The sequence below is a fragment of the Podarcis liolepis genome, assembly GCF_965112155.1.
Source record: "Podarcis liolepis genome assembly, chromosome: 1".
Lineage (NCBI taxonomy): Eukaryota > Metazoa > Chordata > Lepidosauria > Squamata > Lacertidae > Podarcis > Podarcis liolepis.
The window spans coordinates 57152299-57172023 of NC_139554.1; the positions used below are offsets into that span (position 1 = coordinate 57152299).

Genomic DNA, 19725 nt, shown 5'->3' on the forward strand with positions numbered 1-19725 from the left:
TATTTTTAAAAATGCCCCCCCAAAATTTAACAGATCAAATTCACTCTAATTTTTGAAGCTGGGAAGGAGTTTTTTTGGGCGGGGGGCCAACCCCAACTCACAACTGTTCAGCTGAAGGGAGAGGAAGATCTGGCTCTGTTTCTAAACCTGCCAGCTGCTCCAAGCTGAGGGAACCCCCATGTCTTGCCTTCTGTTCTGAACTGAGAGGCAGAACCTTGCTATGCTTGTGCAGGCTCCTGCCAAGCTTTGTGTATGGAGCAAGAGTGGGTTTCTCCAGGGCTTTCCCCCCCCAGCTGGAACTCAATTCTTGAACCTCTCAGGTGGGCGCCATTGCCATTATGAAAAAACAAGGGGAGGCGTTCATGGTGAGTTCCAGCACCTCTTTTTCTAGAAAAATAGCACTATCTGCACTGCAGCTCCAGATCTGGAGGAAATCTCAGGTGCATCTCACTCACCAGAGCCTGGCTCCTCCACCTGATGATGAGGACTGGTGAAATTCATGAAGTCATGCCCCCTAAGACACATCATCTTCATGGGAACTAACCTTGTGAAAGATTTGCAGATCTTCCTCAAGAAACTAATCCTTTATCTCCCTCAGATTTTACATATTTTACATATTCTTCCCAATCTGGACTCCTATTAAGTGGGCACAAAGACTGCTTAGTTCAACGATATATTTCTGTCTTGACCACCCCCCCCTCTCTCACACACACACCATCTTCAGCAGTTGTACTCATTGTCTGTTACACTTTATCGAATGAGACCCATTCAGCTTCAGACAGTTGTTCACGTGCGCATATTTGTCTAACAAGGTGTTTTAGTCTATCTGAATCCTTAGAGAAAATTTTTAAATACAACGCCCCCCCCCCAAAAAAAACAACCCCTACTGCTGTCATCCAGATAATTCTGGCTTTTCACCTTTTATAAGAAACACATTCTCTCATGGCCAGTGGTGGGCAGGGCAAAATCAAAAGTAGGCATGGTCAAAGTGGGCATGGCTAGAGCTGAGAGTAGATGGGCTGCTCCAAACAGACAGCTCATGCTCTCAATCTCTCATTCTAGCCTCTGCCCTCCAGCACAGCAATTAGGCTTCAAAAAAGCCTTGCATTGTAGAGGTGCGTGGGTTTATGGGTGAGCGAGCCTGTGGGCCAGAGCACTGTGAACCCCATCCAGTCCACAGAGCAGCAATTTCCCCATCCCTGTTTCACAGCATGTACTCATTTTGTAAATGTTTTAATTTATGTATAAAAAGTGAACCAGCAATTTTGAAGCGCCAATACCTTTTAAAACAGGGCATTTTAAATTATACCCCCAATCAGGGAAGCAATTTCATTCTCTGTGTTTAAAGCATTAAGTAATAGAGAGGCAGCACTCTCAATTTCAACGGAAAATCGTTACAGCCGAAACAGAATTAAGAAATCAAGGCAGCTTAAATGGAAATATGGGGAAAGCAAAATTGCTTAAATCAATTTGGTGATTTGCAGTGTGATGGCACGGGCTAAAGCCTGGACCGTGAGAAGAAGGGGAGGCAAGCAAACCTGCCAAGCCAACCACTCTTTTTTGTTAGCTTCATCACTGCCCCCAAGTGGATATATCTTTCTTCTTCTGGCTGCCTCCACTCAACAGCCCTTTAATCTCTTGGACTTTTAACCCACCCAACCTACTCCCTGGACTGAGGAGAGTGGTGTGGCATTTAGGTGTGAGGTGAATAAACAAGGCCTCAGAACATTTCCCCCCCAAAACATGTCATGGTTTTACTTAAGGTTTTAGTGAGACAACAAGTTAACAGTTTCTGTTTATTTTAGGGGGAAAACCCTAGGTTTACAGAGTGAGTAATTACTCATAAGAGCAAATCAATGGAGAAATATGTACCTAGTTAGACCATTTCCCGAACCAAGTCAATAAGTCAACATTTCCACCTCCCAGTTCAGCTTCTAGGTCCCTTTCTGACCTCTCTGATGCAACGCCCAACTGTGCTTTTTCCACAGACCTTTCTTCTCCCTCTCTTCAATTGTCATGGCTCTGACGCAACAAGTCAACTACCGTATTTTTCGCTCTATAAGACGCATCAGACCATAAGATGCACCTAGTTTTTGGAGGAGGAAAACAAGAAAAAAAATATTCTGAATCCCAGAAGCCAGAACAGCGAGAGGGATTGCTGCGCAGCAAAAGCAGCGATCCCTCTTGCTGTTCTGGCGTCTGGGATAGCTGCGCAGCCTGCATTCGTTCCATAAGACACACACACATTTCCCCTTACTTTTTAGGAGGGAAAAAGTGAGTCTTATAGAGCAAAAAATACGGTACCTTATTTTCTCGCTTGACTCCAAAGCTAATTAGAAAGAGTGTGTTTCCCCTTCATTGCTAGCTTTGTTTGTTTACTTAAAACACTTCTTACCCACTTTTAATTACTGTATAATCCCAAAGAACGGTAAAATGGAAAGCAACAACACATAACACATCACAGTAAGAACCCTAATTAAATTTCCTGTGCAGGAGAACCCCAGCAAAAAGTAACAATTTTACAAGAGGCAAACAAAACATGAAGGAGTGAACAGTTTCATTCCTTCACGTGCAGGATAGTTTAATTTATTACCAGCAATGCTTAGCTGGATCGCTGAATATATAAATACTAACCATCCATGACAAAGTATGCAGAATTGCTGACCAAATAGTAGATCAGGATAGATCAGCAAACGGAGCATATTATATGAAACAAAAATTTATAAATAGTAATAGTTCACCTTTTGCCAGCTCTTGCCTTAGTTTCATAACAGCACCAAGGTCACAATCAGCAGTTGCATATGCATGAGGTATGGTGGTTTTAGATTCTGTTAGCCTCTGAGCAATAACTCTTCTAATATTGCTAGCAGGGACTTCAGTGAATGTGCCCTGTAATAAAAAAAACCACACATTGCACATACTACATTAAAGGAAGACAAGTTCAATGAAATATGCTAATAGCAATAAATAACAAAGTTTGAATTTCAAAACAATATTGATGGTGAAAGTTGGAATGATGCGATCCACCCAGAACCATCTCTGCCATAAGGAAACTTTTCAAATGATCTCTCATCTTTTTGAACTCAGTACACACTTTTTTATTTTTATACGATTGAAACAAGTGATAGATGTATTTTACTTGAAGGTGTGCTCCTGGCCAGTTCATTTGTCCTCTACAAAAATGAGGAAAAAGCCTCAACAAGTTTGTGTATCTCACACAAGTCTTTTTTTTTTTGTGCAATTAAAAAACAGCACCTGTGTCTTCTCAGATAGCCCTGTATATTTTCTGGAGTTTCCATGATAGGGAAGCGATGGAGAGCCGGGGATGCCTTTTTTAACTGCAGAAAAAGAAAAGGACTAGGTGCGGCTGAGGGCCATGAGGCGCTTTTTAAATTCCCACCAACCCAAGAAAATGAGGGGAAGGAAGGGGAAAAATGCAGCAGGACCACAGAATTGTAGAGTTGGAAGGGACCCCAAGGGTCACCTAGTCCAACCCAACGCAATGGAGAAAACTCAATCTAAGTAGATCCTAAGAAATACAACTCTATTTAAAATGAGAGTGGGGTGGGGACCTTGCCCACCTTATAAGCTTAACTAATGTAATTTCGACAGTGCTATGTGACCCCTGTCACATAGGACACTTGCGCATGCTTATCCATGTCCCTGTGGTGGACATATGCAAAATGTTCTGTCTTCTTTCAACTGGGATGTGACAGATTCTAGAATTCGCTCCCTTCTTCTTCCTTGGCATCTCTTGAGTCCAATCTGTATGTGACTATGACAGAGATAGCCCTGTATCTATCTATTCCCCCGATCAGCTATTTGAAAGAGATACTGTGATCTGAATATGAAGATCCCTCTTGTTTACTACAAATCTTCCTCTTATTTTAACCCGCATTACTGTGTTTTGTTTTGACCTGTCTGAAAATTCAAGGGGGGAAGGCAATTCTGCCATAGTTATTACCACGGAAGCAGGTCGACCTGGCACAGAAACAGGTGGAGCCAGAGGACGAGAAGGAGGAAGAGGTGTTGTTGCTGAAGGCACTCCAGGTTGTTGTGCAGGGAGTGAAGAAACCACTGGCTTTGCTGCTACAGGTTTCCCTTTCTGCTTCTGCTCTAAAAGCTTGAGGGCATCCCTGTTGTTTAAACGACAAATGCAAACACACTTTAGAATACAGTAAAAGCAGAAATGCAAAACAACCCACACCCCCGAATTAAAAACTAAATCTCTAATGCTAATGAAGATTGCTGTGAACCCCAACAACTGTTTGAAATATTTGTAAAGTTATTCTCTTCTTCTTCTTCAAACCAGAGCCACTTCCTGCTCCAAGTAATCCTCAACAATTATGGGAACAGTGGTTCACTAATATGCCAAGTTGTGGTATGGGGAGTGGGGGGAAAGAGCTTTTATCATCTTTCTTCCGCTAAGGCTACCTTTCAATTTTCTTGTTGCCCGTGAGATATATATTTCGGACAAACCACATCCCATAGTGGGATGGGAATTTAATCCACGACAACTTCATCACCTTTGAAATCAAATGTGTAACTTGGGTTGGGAGTGAGGGGTTGGCAACACAAAAGCTGAAAACGTGACAAGGCTGTGAGTTAGTACTGCAACAACACCTTAAAATTGTAGCTGGCAGCTGATCTGCTTTTTATATCACAAGACTAAAACTAAAATTAAAAACCCTGGGTGAGAAGACTGTGTGGAAAGTGTTTAATCCAAGATTAGAATTTATGAAATAGGAAGCAAACACATTTTTCATTTTGATTTCCTGCGCACACAAAGTCTCCCTGCCCTGCCAACACCTTTTCTAGACACTGCTATTATTCTGTCCAGGGATTATGATGCAATATATACAGAACGTAATCTTCCCACAAGTTTGGTACATGAAATGCTCAGTACAAGGTACAGGTGAAGTTCAATCAGCAAACAACAAATTCTCCAGGGTTGTATATGCTTCCAGCCAATGTACTATTGTCATTTTCATGGTTACAGAAGCAGAATCACTTTTTGATTTTTAAAAATCTTACTCCAGTTATTTAAAAAGTCTTCAGATATGAAGAATTTAAACAAGTATCCCAAGAAGTTAAAATATTCAAATATGAGTAATTTGATTTATAACAGATTTTATTAATCCAGTGTACCAAACAGATCTTTCAAATGGTGCCATTTCCATAAGCATCCATGAGGTGGGCAGACTGTAGACTGGTGAGATCTCCTCTTTTTATTTACTGAAACACAAAGGTTCAATTGGTTCCTGGTTCAAAACAGTGGCTCAGGAAGGCAGAATTGAGGAATAGGGTTCTTTTTACATGGCTCCGACCAACAATTGGTTTACTGTAACAAATTGAATTTTGAATCCTTTAACACAAAAAAATCATTTCCCACAAATCTATTGCAAATCATTCAGAGATGAATAAGTAAAAGTTGATCTACCTTACGCTCATCACTGCTGTAGTTCTCATGTATCATGAGAGATTTCTTACCTAGTCAGTCCATACAGTCCATCCCCCCCACTTTACAATTATGGCTGCACATACAGCTACAGTTATTACTGTCGGCCTAGTACATTAAATGGAACAGTACCAACTAAACATTATTTTTCCTCTCAGCCATTTCTCAGGCTGGGTAATATGCAGCTCAAATATCCACTGTACTTTACAAGACACAAGACGATAAGTTACTGGCGTATTTAAGGCTTCTAAAAATATGGATTGGATCCAGAATAAGTTGAACGTTGGTCTGCTTCTGGACGAGTCATGTGACCCATGCTGCACTCTCAATGTGGAAGAAGCACTTTTTCTGGGGCGAGAGCATAGAGCAAGAGCGCAGCATCCAAAATGGCCACTGCGATCTCACCCAAAGAAACAGAATACCCCATTTGTTTCCAGGACACTTGGGCGGTATGTGCTGGTTTCCTCACCAAAAAATAGGGAGCCATCTTGAGGGATATGCAGTCCCTTTCCCCATACCCTTGGGGTGAATTCTCGCTATAGCTAAGGAAATGTCTACATTAATGGTGGCTGACAAAGCTTCCCATTTAAATCGGGTCCAAAACCATGTTATATGTTGACATTTCCTTTAAATGTGGTTACAGCAGAAGGGAAAGAACTTGCTTCAGAGAGAGGGAGAGTGAACTCACATTCCCAAGGCTGGTTCCTGAATTCTTAACCATGATTTAGAACAGGCACCCCCAAATTCGGCCCTCCAGATGTTTTGGGACTACAACTCCCACCATCCCTAGCTAACAGGACCAGTGGTCAGGGATGAAGGGAATTGTAGTCCCATCTGGAGGGCCGAGTTTGGGGATGCCTGATTTAGAGGAAGTTAACTTTACATCCATACTGGCAAGATTATAACAAAAGTATCATTATTTACCTTTTTGTTTTATCCTCCTTTTCTCTTTAATTGGCGATTTAAAAAGAATACCTAGAAGGAATCCACTGCCTCAGGCTGTGATGATGACTACTAGCTTAGATGACTCTTAAAGATTGGCTTTTTTGCACACCACAGTAAACCACCATAAATTGCTTGCCATGATTGCAACTGCTGTGCTAGCATATGGAAGAACAAACCATGATTCCAGGCTTAGTATTATATACAGGCACCAAATGGTTGCACGGAGTAAGCCTAAAATAAGTCTAGGCTACATATCATGGTTTGTTGGGAGTAAAACAAAAGCTGTGATCCCTGGTTTGGGAGTAACATTAAAGCTAGAATTGAAGTTTATTTCCTCCACACACCAGCCCCCAAAGGTATATTGATGGCAAACTATTAACTATGGTTTCCTGTGACATGTGAAGTGGGTCAATGTATCTAACAGATGCTATCAGCAATGGGATTAAATGGAACCTCAATGTTCAGAGGTAATAGCAGATACTGGAAGCAAACAACAGAACGGAGGTGCTATTGACTGCAAATAGTAATAGACTAGTTAGGATTTTCTGTCATTCATTCTCGTTCTTAAGGCAACTGTACTATTTTCTTATTTTGCACTACTAGACATCATTGGAAATCAAAGCCAGCGTACAACTGTATGTGTGAAACCTGTCAGTGGGGAAAAAATAACCTTGTTCCAAGTTACATAGATGCATTTTGGTAGGTAAAGAACAAAAAGAAGCCTGGGGAATTATATTACAGTGTTCATATAATGGAACATTGACTATTTTTAAAGACTGATATAATAAAGCCATAAAATTTTACAGTCTTCAATTTCTTAATTCAAAAAGCCGTAACTAGCTTGTGCAGAAAGACTGGACAGCTTAAAATAGCTATTAGGAAATTTATACTGCTAGCTGCATTATTAATAGATTTTTCCTAATTCACAGAGATTTGAAAGTTGTGGTTGAAATAAGTTTTCACCCTCATTCTCATACGATAAAATACCATTATCAACTCTTTCATACCATTACCAGCTTCAGTGACTTTGGAATAATTAACATATTCAAAGCACTATAGAAAATCTTAGTAACAGTAATAAATAATTACAGGGTTCAACAGGACAGGCCATTTGTCAGCCAGAAAGATGCTTAAATGTACTGAAAATTACATATATATCATACATATATCTTCTTTTAGATGCCACAGTACCCCCATAAAATTTAATTGCTTCCCCTGCGACTTGCATAGATAATATATTGCTGCTAGTTATGAATTAATTTATTTGTGACATGCAGCGCTTTAGTTAATAATTATGGGAGCTGATCTGGCTCATTAAAATCAATAGGGGTTTTGCCACTGATTTCAATGAAGTATGAACTTCAGCCATAAACATCTGACCTGGTGTGTGAGCTTCCTTTTCACTATTGTTTAATTTACACAAACAAGTGTCACTTTGCCTTTTATTAGATGTTCTTAAAGTATGCTGTATATAGTTATTTGATATTTTTTTAAAAAAAAATGCTATAATAAAAAAATACAATTCATATTCCAATTTTGCATATAAGCTGGTTTCCAGGATTTCTTGGTTTGTGATACAAAAAGAGCAAAGGTATGTTTTAACAGGACAGAAACTGCTTCCACTAAACTGTATAGAGGTTAGAACAAACGGACAATGTATATATTTCCAAATAAAGGTAAAAGCCAGTATTATTAAAACCAAATACAGGTTCATGCTAGTAAAGATTTTGTGGTAATTGACCAATGATTCCTTTATATGGAATCCAGATCCATTTCCACAATTAATTTGCAAGATAGAATTCAAGGGATTTAGCTACTTTAACTGGTTAAGATATCACGGTCTATAAAAATTGTGTCTTGCTGCCACCTGCAGTTCTGAAAAGAACCAGGCTGGGAATTATCGAGCCAAATACTGTCAGTAAGATTAGCAGAATAGTGTGAACAGAACAACTAAGAGGGTTCTTTGTAGCTGGTGCTTTTTTCTAGGGGTACTCAAGGGGCAAGCAGTTCTGGCACTTTATTTTCTAGAAGAAAAGCACTGCTTGTAGGCCCACAGCTTCAACTGGACTCTGAATTTCTTCTCAAAGCTACATAAGCAGGTTTCAGTTTGGATGCCAGGCTAGCACTGGTCCTGAAATTTCTGCACTGGCTGCCAGTGAACTACCAAGCCCAATTCAAAATGTTAGCTAGTGTACCAAGTGTTAACAGTTTTGGGACTCAAGCAGCTAAGAAAGCATCTCCCCCATGTCAACCATCTTGGGCCCCACATTCGGTAGGGGACACCCTATTGGTGGTGCTCTAGCAGCCGCGCTGTTGGCAATGACCTACAGCAGTGCCTTCTTGGTGGTAGTTCCCCGTTTGTGGAGTGCCCTGCCTGGTGATATGTCTCTCTCCCTCATTACTGACTTTCAGGAGAAAATTTAAAGATATCTGCTTACCCAGGTATTTGATGGCTGATAAGATACTGGCCATGGCAATTCTGAAATTAGTAACTGTGAGGGGATGCGATGGCTTTGAAATATTCTAAATTGTTTTAAAAATAAAATTTATTTAACGTTGTATTTTTTTAACGTTTTGATGTCTGCTGCCTTTGGGAGGAAGGACATTATACAAATTCAATAATAAATAAAAGATAGATTTCCCAAGCCATAGTTAAGTCACCTTCAAGACAGAAAACTACTGAGGTGATATCTCCCACATGGCAGGTCCATCTTTACACAATTCACTAGTTTCCCCTCTGGCTTCCACACAAGTAGTCATTTTACTGACTAACTACAGCTGCCATGGAACATTCAGTCTCCTTGGCAGCTATGGCCAATAACATTCAGCAATCCAACTACCGGCATAAAGACCATGAACTGCAATCTGTAAATAACATTCAGGCAGCAGGCAGTTGTCATGTGCACACTGAATGCTACTTCTATGCACAGAACTGCTGATTCATGCATGTTTAGGGACTAACTTCCAAGTAGGCAACTTTGCCCATAGTTCACTTATTTTAAGATTTATTTATTTTTCCTACTGAAAAGGGTTTACCAAAAGCATAAGGGTTGCCTAACCCATCCAAGTAAGTTTTTTTATCGCTCTTTCACATACAAGAGATCCATGTTTACCTGTGCCTTGCAATACAGCTCAAAGCAGATGTGAGAGCAAAGTTGGAATAATGAACAGCCCTTCTGAATTTGGCAGGTTTCCAAACAGCATGGTACATACATATTAAGTAGAAACACACCCGCCCCTATTTTAAATATTCAAATATCCACAAATATCACCTGCATTCATATTAAGACTATGGCCAGACTCCAAAGAACTGTGCAACTAATTTCACACACACAAGGGACTTTTGGCTTGTGTCTTTCAAGCTGCAGATCCCTGTGCCGTAGCTCCAAACCTAGGAAACTTTGAATTTGTGATACAGCTGGCATAGGGAGGCTATTGAAAGTGTAAAAAGCAAACTAACTAGCCATGCTCAAAACCTTGGCTGCACCTATAGTAGCTTTCTAAGATCCTAGTCCATATTTTTTCCTTTAATACAGGAATTGTTTTTTTTAAAAAAAATATGTAAACACTGGATAGCTAATCAAATAGAATGAAAAGTGCCAAAATTACTAATAAAGTAATGCTGCCTAATCCAACAGAGGAAACTATCGACATACCATTATTTTTCCATCTCCAATTTAAGAAAATGGGGGGGGGGAGATGGCCCCCGTGTATAAGACGCCCCCAAATTTTGGACATTTATTTTTTAGGGGGAAAACCACTAGTCTTATACACGGAAAAATCCAGCTAAAACACTTCAAGGTATTCCAAGTCACAAATGAATGCATATATGGAAAAAGTTCAAGTCTTTGATTGCTCAGGGATTTTGAACAGGGTATCAATAGAAGAATTGTATGCTTAATTCCCACACACTCCCAATGAAATGGCTCAAATACACAGGATATATGTACTGCCATTCCTTTGAGTTTTGAAAAGATCAGCCAAGGCAAAAAATAATTGCTGAACGTATCATCTACAGAATTTGGGTCTTTTGTTTGTCAGTCATGCCCACATGCTATACTGATAGTAACCACCATTATGAAAATAATTGCAGACAGCTTATGCAATTACAAAGCTTTGTATACTACATAAAACACTTGACTGTCCAGTAAACATAAAAGTTAATTGGGTAACAACATGCTAATAGGGAAACCTGAAAGAGGAACAAGAGCAATATTTGATGGCAGCAATGATTAATCAAGGTTTATGGTAAGTGCCAATGTGAATATAGATTTGTAAGCATTGCAGTACTTTCCAGGACAATGATACAACCCACCACATTATGTGTGATGAATTGCACTTAATACTGAAACTGGATGGCACCGGATATATATTTCAATCTTTTAAATTTCTTGCCTTCAAGAGATCAACAGAATAATAAATAAACAAGTTATACTGCAAACAGACACTTGCCTTGCTGCCTTCAACTAGTAAGCCTGACCAGCCAGACAAAGCAGTAATAATTTCATTCAAAAATGTCTGAGGCCCCCTGATCTGTGATAGTTTCACACCAGAAGTATCAGGGCTGGCCCAATACATTTTGTAGCCTGAGGTGAAGTAGCCAATGACATTTCCCACCTGTCTGCAAGTCCTATCATCCCTAGCTAACAGGACCAGTGGTCAGGGGTGATGGGAATTGTAGTCCCAAAACATCTGGAGGGCCAAGTTTGCCTATGTCTGTGCTAATGGAACAAGGGCATTGGATATTGCCCTTAGAACTGAATTACCGATAAATGCTCTAGGGTTCCTTTCCATGGAGATACAGTGGTACCTCTGGTTTCAAACAGGATTCGTTAGCACGACTGATGCTTGCACAATATAACATTCCCCTCTCCCCTCCCTTCATGTCCTCCCTATATCTGCTGGCATTTGGGAAGGGTGCGGGGCACATGCCCAGCGAATTTCTGTTGCCCAAGCATAAATCCTTAAACTTATGGGACATGAGACTTTACACTACACTACACTACACTACTCTGGATGCAAGCCTTAGCTGCACAGCATATATTTTCCCAACCAACACTCATTCAAATCTGTTTATCCAAACAAAAAAAATCCATAAACTGTTGGTTTTTTAAAAAAACAACAACAGTAACTATGAGTGAATGTGTCCCTCTTTTTTACCACGATTTAGTAATTTTACAGTGATGATTTAAACTGCAAACTCCTCTTTTAAATGGGCTATTCCAAGACAATTTATTCTGTTAAAAGAAATAATAAAGGTAGGTGTTGGCATGTGTGTGTTTTAAAGGCATTTCTCTAGCTGCAAACATCCCCTCTACTCCTCTAGCAAAATCTGTGGTACATCTCCATGGCTACCAGGAAAAGTTAATTAGATATCTTTGTGACCTAGAGGGTTCCCACCTGCCACGAACTACTTACATACCATAATTTACAGTTACACTTACATAATGACTAAGCTTCCTGATAATGAGCTGCTATTACAAATGATATAACATCCACACAGCTCACTGTTCTGTCTAAATCAGGTCACAATGTGAACGAAGCACAAGCTGTGCTGCTTCTCATTGTTGTTTGTTTTAATATATAATTTCCTAAACAGTATAGGCAGACAATTTTTTCTAAGGAAGGGGGAAAGCAGCCTTCAAGCAGAGGTTGGATGGCTGCCCATCAGGGATTCTATAGCAAAAGATATCTACAGTGGTACCTCTGGTTACAAACTTAATTCATTCCGGAGGTCCATTCTTAACCTGAAACCGTTCTTAACCTGAGGTACTACTTTAGCTAATGGGGCCTCCCGCTGCCGCCGCGCCACACGATTTCTGTTCTCATCCTGAGGTAAAGTTCTGAACCTGAGGTACTACTTTTGGGTTAGCGGAGTCTGTAACCCGAAGTGTTTGTAACCCGAGGTACCACTGTATATCAGCAGTGGGTTGGACAAGAAGGCCTTTGAGAAACTGTTCCAACGCCATGGTTCAACCAAGTTATGTAATTTCTGTCTACTTGAAAAATCTCAATAAATTCAAAACCAAAGCACTATACAGTGGTACCTTGGGTTACAGATGCTTCAGGTTACAGACTCCACTAACCCAGAAATAGTACCTCGGGTTAAGAACTTTGCTTCAGGATGAGAACAGAAATCGTGCAGCGGCAGCAGGAGGCCTCATTAGCTAAAGTGGTACCTCAGGTTAAGAACAGTTTCAGGTTAAGAACGGACCTCCGGAACGAATGAAGTTCTTAACCTGAGGTACCACTGTACCTCTTCTGCCAATTGATCACACAGGCTTCAATATCAGAAACTGCTTAATCGGGACATCAGAAACTTTTGTGGCTGTGGAATGTGTGATGCATAAACTAGTGGCCAAAATTGTGTGAAACCTTTTGGGGAAAGTGTATTTCTGAGGTTTGATGGCTCATAACACCACTATTTTTTTTAGTAATGTCATAAAATTATTTATCAATAGGAAGATAATTTAATGAAGAATGTAATGCAATAAAGTTTGTTCAATTATCTGTATTCTATCAAAAGGTATAGCCAAATAACCAGAAAAAGGAAGCACAACTTGCTTAGGCTGATATGCAGTAGCTTTCCTTCACTTGAATGTAGCCAATGTGCACGAGTGTTTAGAGAGCCAATCAGGTGTTAAAAAGGTAAAGGGTAAAGGTTTTGCTGCAGTCTTGCTTTTCTCTTTCATCCTTCCTTTCTTCTACCACACATATATACCAATATATTTCAGAGTTCAAATATGCCACAATCTAATAACGATTAGAAAATCTTCCTAAGATAGCTTCCAATACCTGTTTCATTGGACATCAAATCAGTCTCAACATCTACCTAGCACTGATCCTTCCTACAAAAAAAAAAAATTGAGGAAGAAATATAGAAATAAAGGAAGAAAGGAGTGAACAGATGCCATACTCTTTAGTGAAGATGCTTCGAGGACCTGAAGGTGTGCAACCGCTTGCATCAAGTCCATGTGTCTCCAGAATGTTGCGAGCAGCAGGACTTAACCGAAACCTACAGACAAAGCAAAAACTGCATTAAAAAGGCACATATTTAAAAACCTGTCAATTTTGGTAAAGGAGTTTATACACCATCATCCTATATTCTAATTCTGAACCAAGTCTTTGTATGCTCTCACTTTTGTAGTCAAAATGACAACAGGCCACACACAGTATCAGCAGACTTGTGGTAACCCTGAAGTTAGTAAAAGTAAAAAATAAAAAATAAAATAAAAAATACAGGACAGCCAGAATATTAAACAATATATTTAAGAATGTAGCATCTAAAAAGAAGCACATTTGATCATCCTGTTGCATACATATAAATGAACTTTAGAAATCCACCAATACCTGGATGAGCTATGTATCTGTAGACCCTATTTCCAGACTAATGGCTCTTTCTCTTATTGCCAGGAAACTATCAAGTTGTACAGCTCTAGCTATGCATAATTTTGAATGCTTAGAAGTTGATTGTTTTCATATGCACAATTGAAGATTATACCAACAACAACAAAAAATGACCGAAACACTCTACACATGAAAAATAAGTTGGCAGGTGTATCTCCCATCACAACCATATAACTGAGATTCTGAAATTTGTTTAATGGAAGAAAAAATAATCACGGGGAACACTCTTTCCTAGAGTGTCACTGAAAATCAAATCAGACAATACTTGGCTAAATGGACCAACGGTCTGACTCAATATACAGCCCTACAAAAAAGTTAAATCCTTTCGTCTCCAAGCAAATCCAGAAAGACATGGGTCCCTTTACGTCAAGGACCTCCTTGACATTAAAGGGTTCCCCATCATGCAGAACGTCACAAGCTCAACTACAGTATAATTGGTCATTTATTTCAATGCTTTATTTCAGCATTACTCATTACATTCTGAAGTGATGTCTGTCAAGTCTTCCAATGTTATGACACAAGTACTGGAAAGTCTAGAACCGCAGCACTGTTTTCCTCATTTCTTCTGCTTTATGTAATATCTTGCCTGATGAAGAGTTCTGAAATCATGTCACTATTTTGTGACATTTTGTTTGGTCCTAATAAAGATATTACCTAACTCTGGCTTTCAGAGTTTTTTTTATTCTTATGGACCGACATGGTTCCCCTTGCTTTTTATATTACTTTACTACAGCCAGTGCTGCTAATACCATTGCTATCACTGAAAGTTCACAGGGGTATTAAAACTGGTCTCTTACCTCCATGCTTTAACCAAGGTTTGTTGGTTAAAGATTCCTGCATCTTCATCCAAAAGCACTACAGTGGTACCTCCAGTTACATAACCCTCTGGTTACGTAAACTTCGGGATGCGAAAGCGGCAAACCCAGAAGTATTTTACCGGGTTTTGCCATGTGTGCATGCACAGAAGTGGTCCTCAGGTTACGGAAACCTCGGGATCCGACTGGACCTCTGGAACGGATCCCGTCCAAAACCAGAGGTACCACTGTACAATTTTTCTCTTTTGTACAGCATGCAAATCTACAGGCATAATCCCTCTTTTTGCCATAGCTTTGCAGCAGTATTAAGGGCAATGAATTTGGTTGTCATCAAATGCTAACTTTCTGTGGGGCATGATCAAAAAGTGAAGGCCTTGGCTCAAAAAGTGTGCAGAAACTCACTGTAGCTTTCCAGGATGGTGTTCCACTTTATGGGCCAATGTTACTGAAGGAGTGGGAGGAGGGGCTGCTGCTGCTGCTGGCGGCACAGCAATGCTCGTTTCAGTTGGTATTTCAACTTGCTTCCAGTCTTGTCCTTCGTCCACTAGCAAGGCGATTAGTTGACCCAAACGCACATTTCTGCTTCCTTCTTCCTTCTGAAAATGGATGGGGGTGGTGGTAGAGAAATCAGGTTGATGTCTACATACACACACCTGTACCTAATGTAAATGTTTTATAGTTGGGAAAGAGAAATATGCTCCCCTGCACCCACTCAGCAGCTTTACCAGCCCAACCACTTATTCTAAGGAGCTAGGACTGCCTAGTCCTGCAGGATATATAGCAGAAGGTTTAACGCTGAAAGTTAAATACAAGCCCATGAAAGAACCAGAGTATTTTTTAGCAGCCAACCCAGACCCTGCAACAGAGTCTCATATTGTAGTTAGTATAACTATGCCATGCTCCTGAAGTTAGTTGCAGAAGCTGTAGCGTAGACACAAAGCAAACTATTTCACACTGCAATTCTAAGCATATGTATCTGTAATGATAATAGGGGTTGCTCGTGCGTACGTTGCCGCCACTCCTGGCTAGGTTGCCTGGTTAAACCTTTTCTGTCTGTACAGCCCTTCACTTCGTGGCTGTTTCAGTCGCTAGCAGAATCCGTCAGTGGGCGTTTCTTAAACCTTTTCCAGCATAAAAGCTGTTTGACGCCAAGTCTCCTCCTACTCTCCCTGCGCGAAAGTCTTCTGCGCAGGGAGGGTGTGGGTAGCAGAGGACCCGTGCTCTCCCCGCTGGTTTCCAGTGAGGAGTCCTGGAGCCCCCTCGCCGATTCCCCCAACTGCCCCCCTTTATCCCTGGTGTTACGCTGATTTCCTTCCCCCGCTGATGAGCTGCCTCTCTCCCTGCTGGGCCCTTCTCCAGCATCACTTGGGAGCCTTGCCTCCGCCTCTGGCTCCGATGTCAGTTCCCTGACAGTATCCAATCAAACTTATCTCAAGTCTCCTACTGATTACAGTGAGACTTGTTCCCAATAGGATTGCATGGTCAGAAACATGCTGTACTGAGGTAAATATGCTCAGTAAATAGTAAATATGCTCACTGACATTGTCCCCAGAAACAGATAAGGTGACAAACCTGTGTCTGGGCTATACCATTTCAAAATGATGATGGAGATTTACATGAGTGAATGCTCAGAATTCTTAGTGTTCAGAATGACTGTAACTATAAGCTGTATTAATTAAACCACAAAAAGAATAGGAGGAAATGGAAAAGGGGAGGGAACAGATGCCAGGATGTTCCATACTTTCCCATTTAATAGGATTTGCTTTCTAACCAGGTGATAGGGGGTGCGCAGGGGATTTTTTTTGTGAACAGAAGTCCACATATTTGGTTATCACAAACAAACACTGTACTGTTTGCATAAGAAGCAACTAAAAAGAGCACATCTTACGTCATGCTTCAAGCAGGCATTTTCTTGCTTGGTTTCTTCCTTAACTAGCCTGGCTGCTATTTCATATCCTTTTCACACATTGGGCTATCTTTGAAACTCATTTGCAAAACACGCTTAAGCAAACTATTTCAGCTCACCACAAGTTCAGTATCAGGACCAATGATGTGATATGAATTTACACAAGGGACTGCACATCATAACACTGCCTTAATGGGATTTTAATGTGCAACATTAGTAGACTTTATAATAGTGTTTTAAATGCAGCCTCGGTGTAAGATATGCTGACAGAAGGGCTTCTGCATATGACTTTGCTTGGTTAAGACTGTTCTCCACTCTGCTACACCCCTTTTTCTCCCCCAATGTATTTACCAATAGCGGGAAAGAAGAATGGAAAAACAAGAAATACCCTTCATTTCAATGAACACATTTCTCAACTCGTTCAATCTGTACCGTATTATAACAACCCATCCTACTGACAATACAAAAGGTCTCCTCCTCATTACCAGCTGCAATGATGTGGTGTGAAAAAAGTATTACTACCAGACACAGAGCAGCTTCTGTTAAAATAAAATTCTTCCATCAAAAAGCATTACAAAAGCATTCAAAAAACAGATGCTTGGTGGACTAGCAAATCAATCACATTCTGATGCCAACAGGCCTAATGAGCACATTTGGATACAAATAAGTTATCCTCATAAGCGTATTTCATGTACATGCATATGAGTACAGTGGTACCTCGGTTTACACACGCTTTGAGTTACAAACCCTTCAGGTTACAAACTCTGCTAACCTGGAAGTAGGTGCTCCAGGTTGTGAACTTTGCCCCAGGATAAAAACAGAAATCACATGCCAGCGGCACGATGGCAGAGGGAGTCTGCATTAGCAAAAGTGCGCCTCAGGTTAAGAACAGTTTTGGGTTAAGTACAGACCTCCGGAACAAATTAAGTTTGTAACCCGAGATACCACTGTACACATATTGTGGGCTCAATTGATTTGTAAACCCATTTCAACAATAAGAGCATAAAAAGAGCCTGATGGATCAAGCAAACAGCCCATTAACTCAGCATACTGTTCTGGCAATGGTCACACAGATGCTTTTGGGAAACCAACAAGTAGGATCAAAGGACAAGAGCACTCTTCCCCTCCTGTGGTTCCCAGCAGCTGGTATTCAGAAGCATACTGCCTCCAACAGCGGAGGCAGACAACAGCCATTATGGCTAGAAGTCGCCGATAGCCTTATCCCCCATTAATTTGTCCAATCCTTTCCAAGATGGTGGCCACCAATGCCACCTGTGGAAGCGAGTTCCACAGTTCAACTATGAGCTGCATAAAAGTGTACAGCTAAAACTTTTCACCATAGAGGAGTCCCCTTAATCATTTCAGTGCTCTTTTATGAAGCTTTTCCAATATCCTTTTAGAGGGAAAGCGAACAGAATTGTACGCAATATTCCAAATGCGGTTCACCTCAGATTTGTATTTGTACAATGGCACTGCGATACTGACGGTTTTATTTTCAATTCCTTTCCTAACGATCGCTAGTGTGGAATTTGTCCATTTCCCAGCTGCTGCACTCTGGGTCAACATATTCATTAAGCTATCCACTGCAATCCAAGGTCTTGTTTCCGGTTAGTCACTGCCAGTTTCAACCCCATGAAGGTATATGTGAAATTGAGATTTTTCTGTGCCAACATGCATCATTTGATGCTTGCTTATACTGACTCTCAGAGTCAGTCAGCTGATGGACCCTAAGAAACATTGCCTTTACAAACCACCTGCAAATGAACTAAACCTCCTACAAACAGACTTAAAGGTGAGCCCCTTTCACATTGTTGCTTGACAACGTAACAATATCAAGTGATTGACAAGTGAGTGGCTCCGCCCACATATCAAAGTTGGCCTGTGGGGTGGTGGGGAGAAGGGAGGATCTTGTCTGCCAGTAACATCCAATTCCACATCCCTAAAATAAAGGAAAGTCCTAGCAAAGAGTCTACTGATTGCTGAGCTCATACACCAAAGGTCGTAATACAGAATAAAAAAGTTCTCCCTACCATTATTTTAGCCAATATGCCATCATCACTTGACTCCAAGGTAACCACTGCTTTATCTGTTTCAATTTCACACAATGCATCTCCAACAGTCACTGTTTCTCCTGTAAAAATCAAAAGATAATTCAACGTTTTAAATCAATTCATTTCAGAGCACTGAGAAAGAACAGTATTTTAAAAGCATATAGTGTAGCATGTTTAGAAACAAAGTCAAGACACAATAGTGAAAACTGATACTGGAAAAGAGAGGGACTACACTTAGCAACTCACAATAGCATTACGAAATGATTCTACAGTTCAAGGAATCTCAGTAATATAAAGTGAGGAATAAAAGCATTTGCATAACCTTATTACCACTTTTTAATCAAAACCACCCTAAATCCCATCATCATATAATTTGGCATATTGGGATGGGGCGGAGGTTATAGCCTGTCATGTGGGTGCACTAAATATCAAGAAGCCAAGTACAGTCATACCTTGGTTCTCAAATGCCTTGGTACTCATACATTTTTGCTCCCAAACACCAGAAACCTGGAAGTAAGTGTTCCGGGTTTCGAACATTTTTCGGAAGCTGAATGTCCGACACGGCTTCCGCTTGAGTGCAGGAAGCTCCTACAACCAATCAGAAACCACGCCTTGGTTTTTGAATGTTTCGGAAGTCAAACGGACTTCCGGAACGGTTTCCGTTCGAGAATCAAGGTACGACTGTACTCTCTTTGCCACTGCTAACTGCAGCTTTAGTCTTTACCAGCTCTATCATTTTGCTACCTCCAAGGGAAAGGGGTGTCAAGTTGGGGGCAGCAAACCTATATGGGAAATGGATGTCAGCAAGCTGGACAGTAACAACTGTTAAAGCAAGGACAGTGTGAACTGGGGCAATTGGGGGAGAGATTAGGGTGGCAGTGAGGGAAAGGCAGCACTGGAAAATCTAAATAAAAACATTAAAAAACTGTAAGGGATATGAACCAATGGCTGATTCAGAATCAGTCACAAGGGCTGCTCCCAAGCTAGGACAATCCAGAGAGGGGGTTTTTTATTTAAAAAAACAACAACAATGGAACCATCTGAATCAGCAACAAAAATTGTAGATAAATAAGTCCAGTCTTGATAAGCAATATATTCTTTAAAAGATAAATTGTTTTGAGCTTCTAAGCAGAGATTTCAAAC

General features: G+C 40.5%; 1 protein-coding gene across 2 annotated transcripts in view; it reads right to left on the reverse strand.

The window, feature by feature from the left end:
• The window catches only part of PDHX (pyruvate dehydrogenase complex component X), a 43692-nt gene that overhangs the window by 15827 nt on the left and 8140 nt on the right, over positions 1–19725 (reverse strand). For both annotated transcript variants that reach the window (XM_083464709.1, XM_083464710.1), the window contains exons 3-7: positions 18562–18662; positions 15028–15221; positions 13320–13418; positions 3965–4136; positions 2742–2889 (exon numbers count right to left, since the gene is read on the reverse strand). In XM_083464709.1, coding sequence (XP_083320835.1) covers positions 2742–2889; positions 3965–4136; positions 13320–13418; positions 15028–15221; positions 18562–18662 — 714 coding nt within the window. The remainder of the gene's footprint in view (positions 1–2741; positions 2890–3964; positions 4137–13319; positions 13419–15027; positions 15222–18561; positions 18663–19725) is intronic.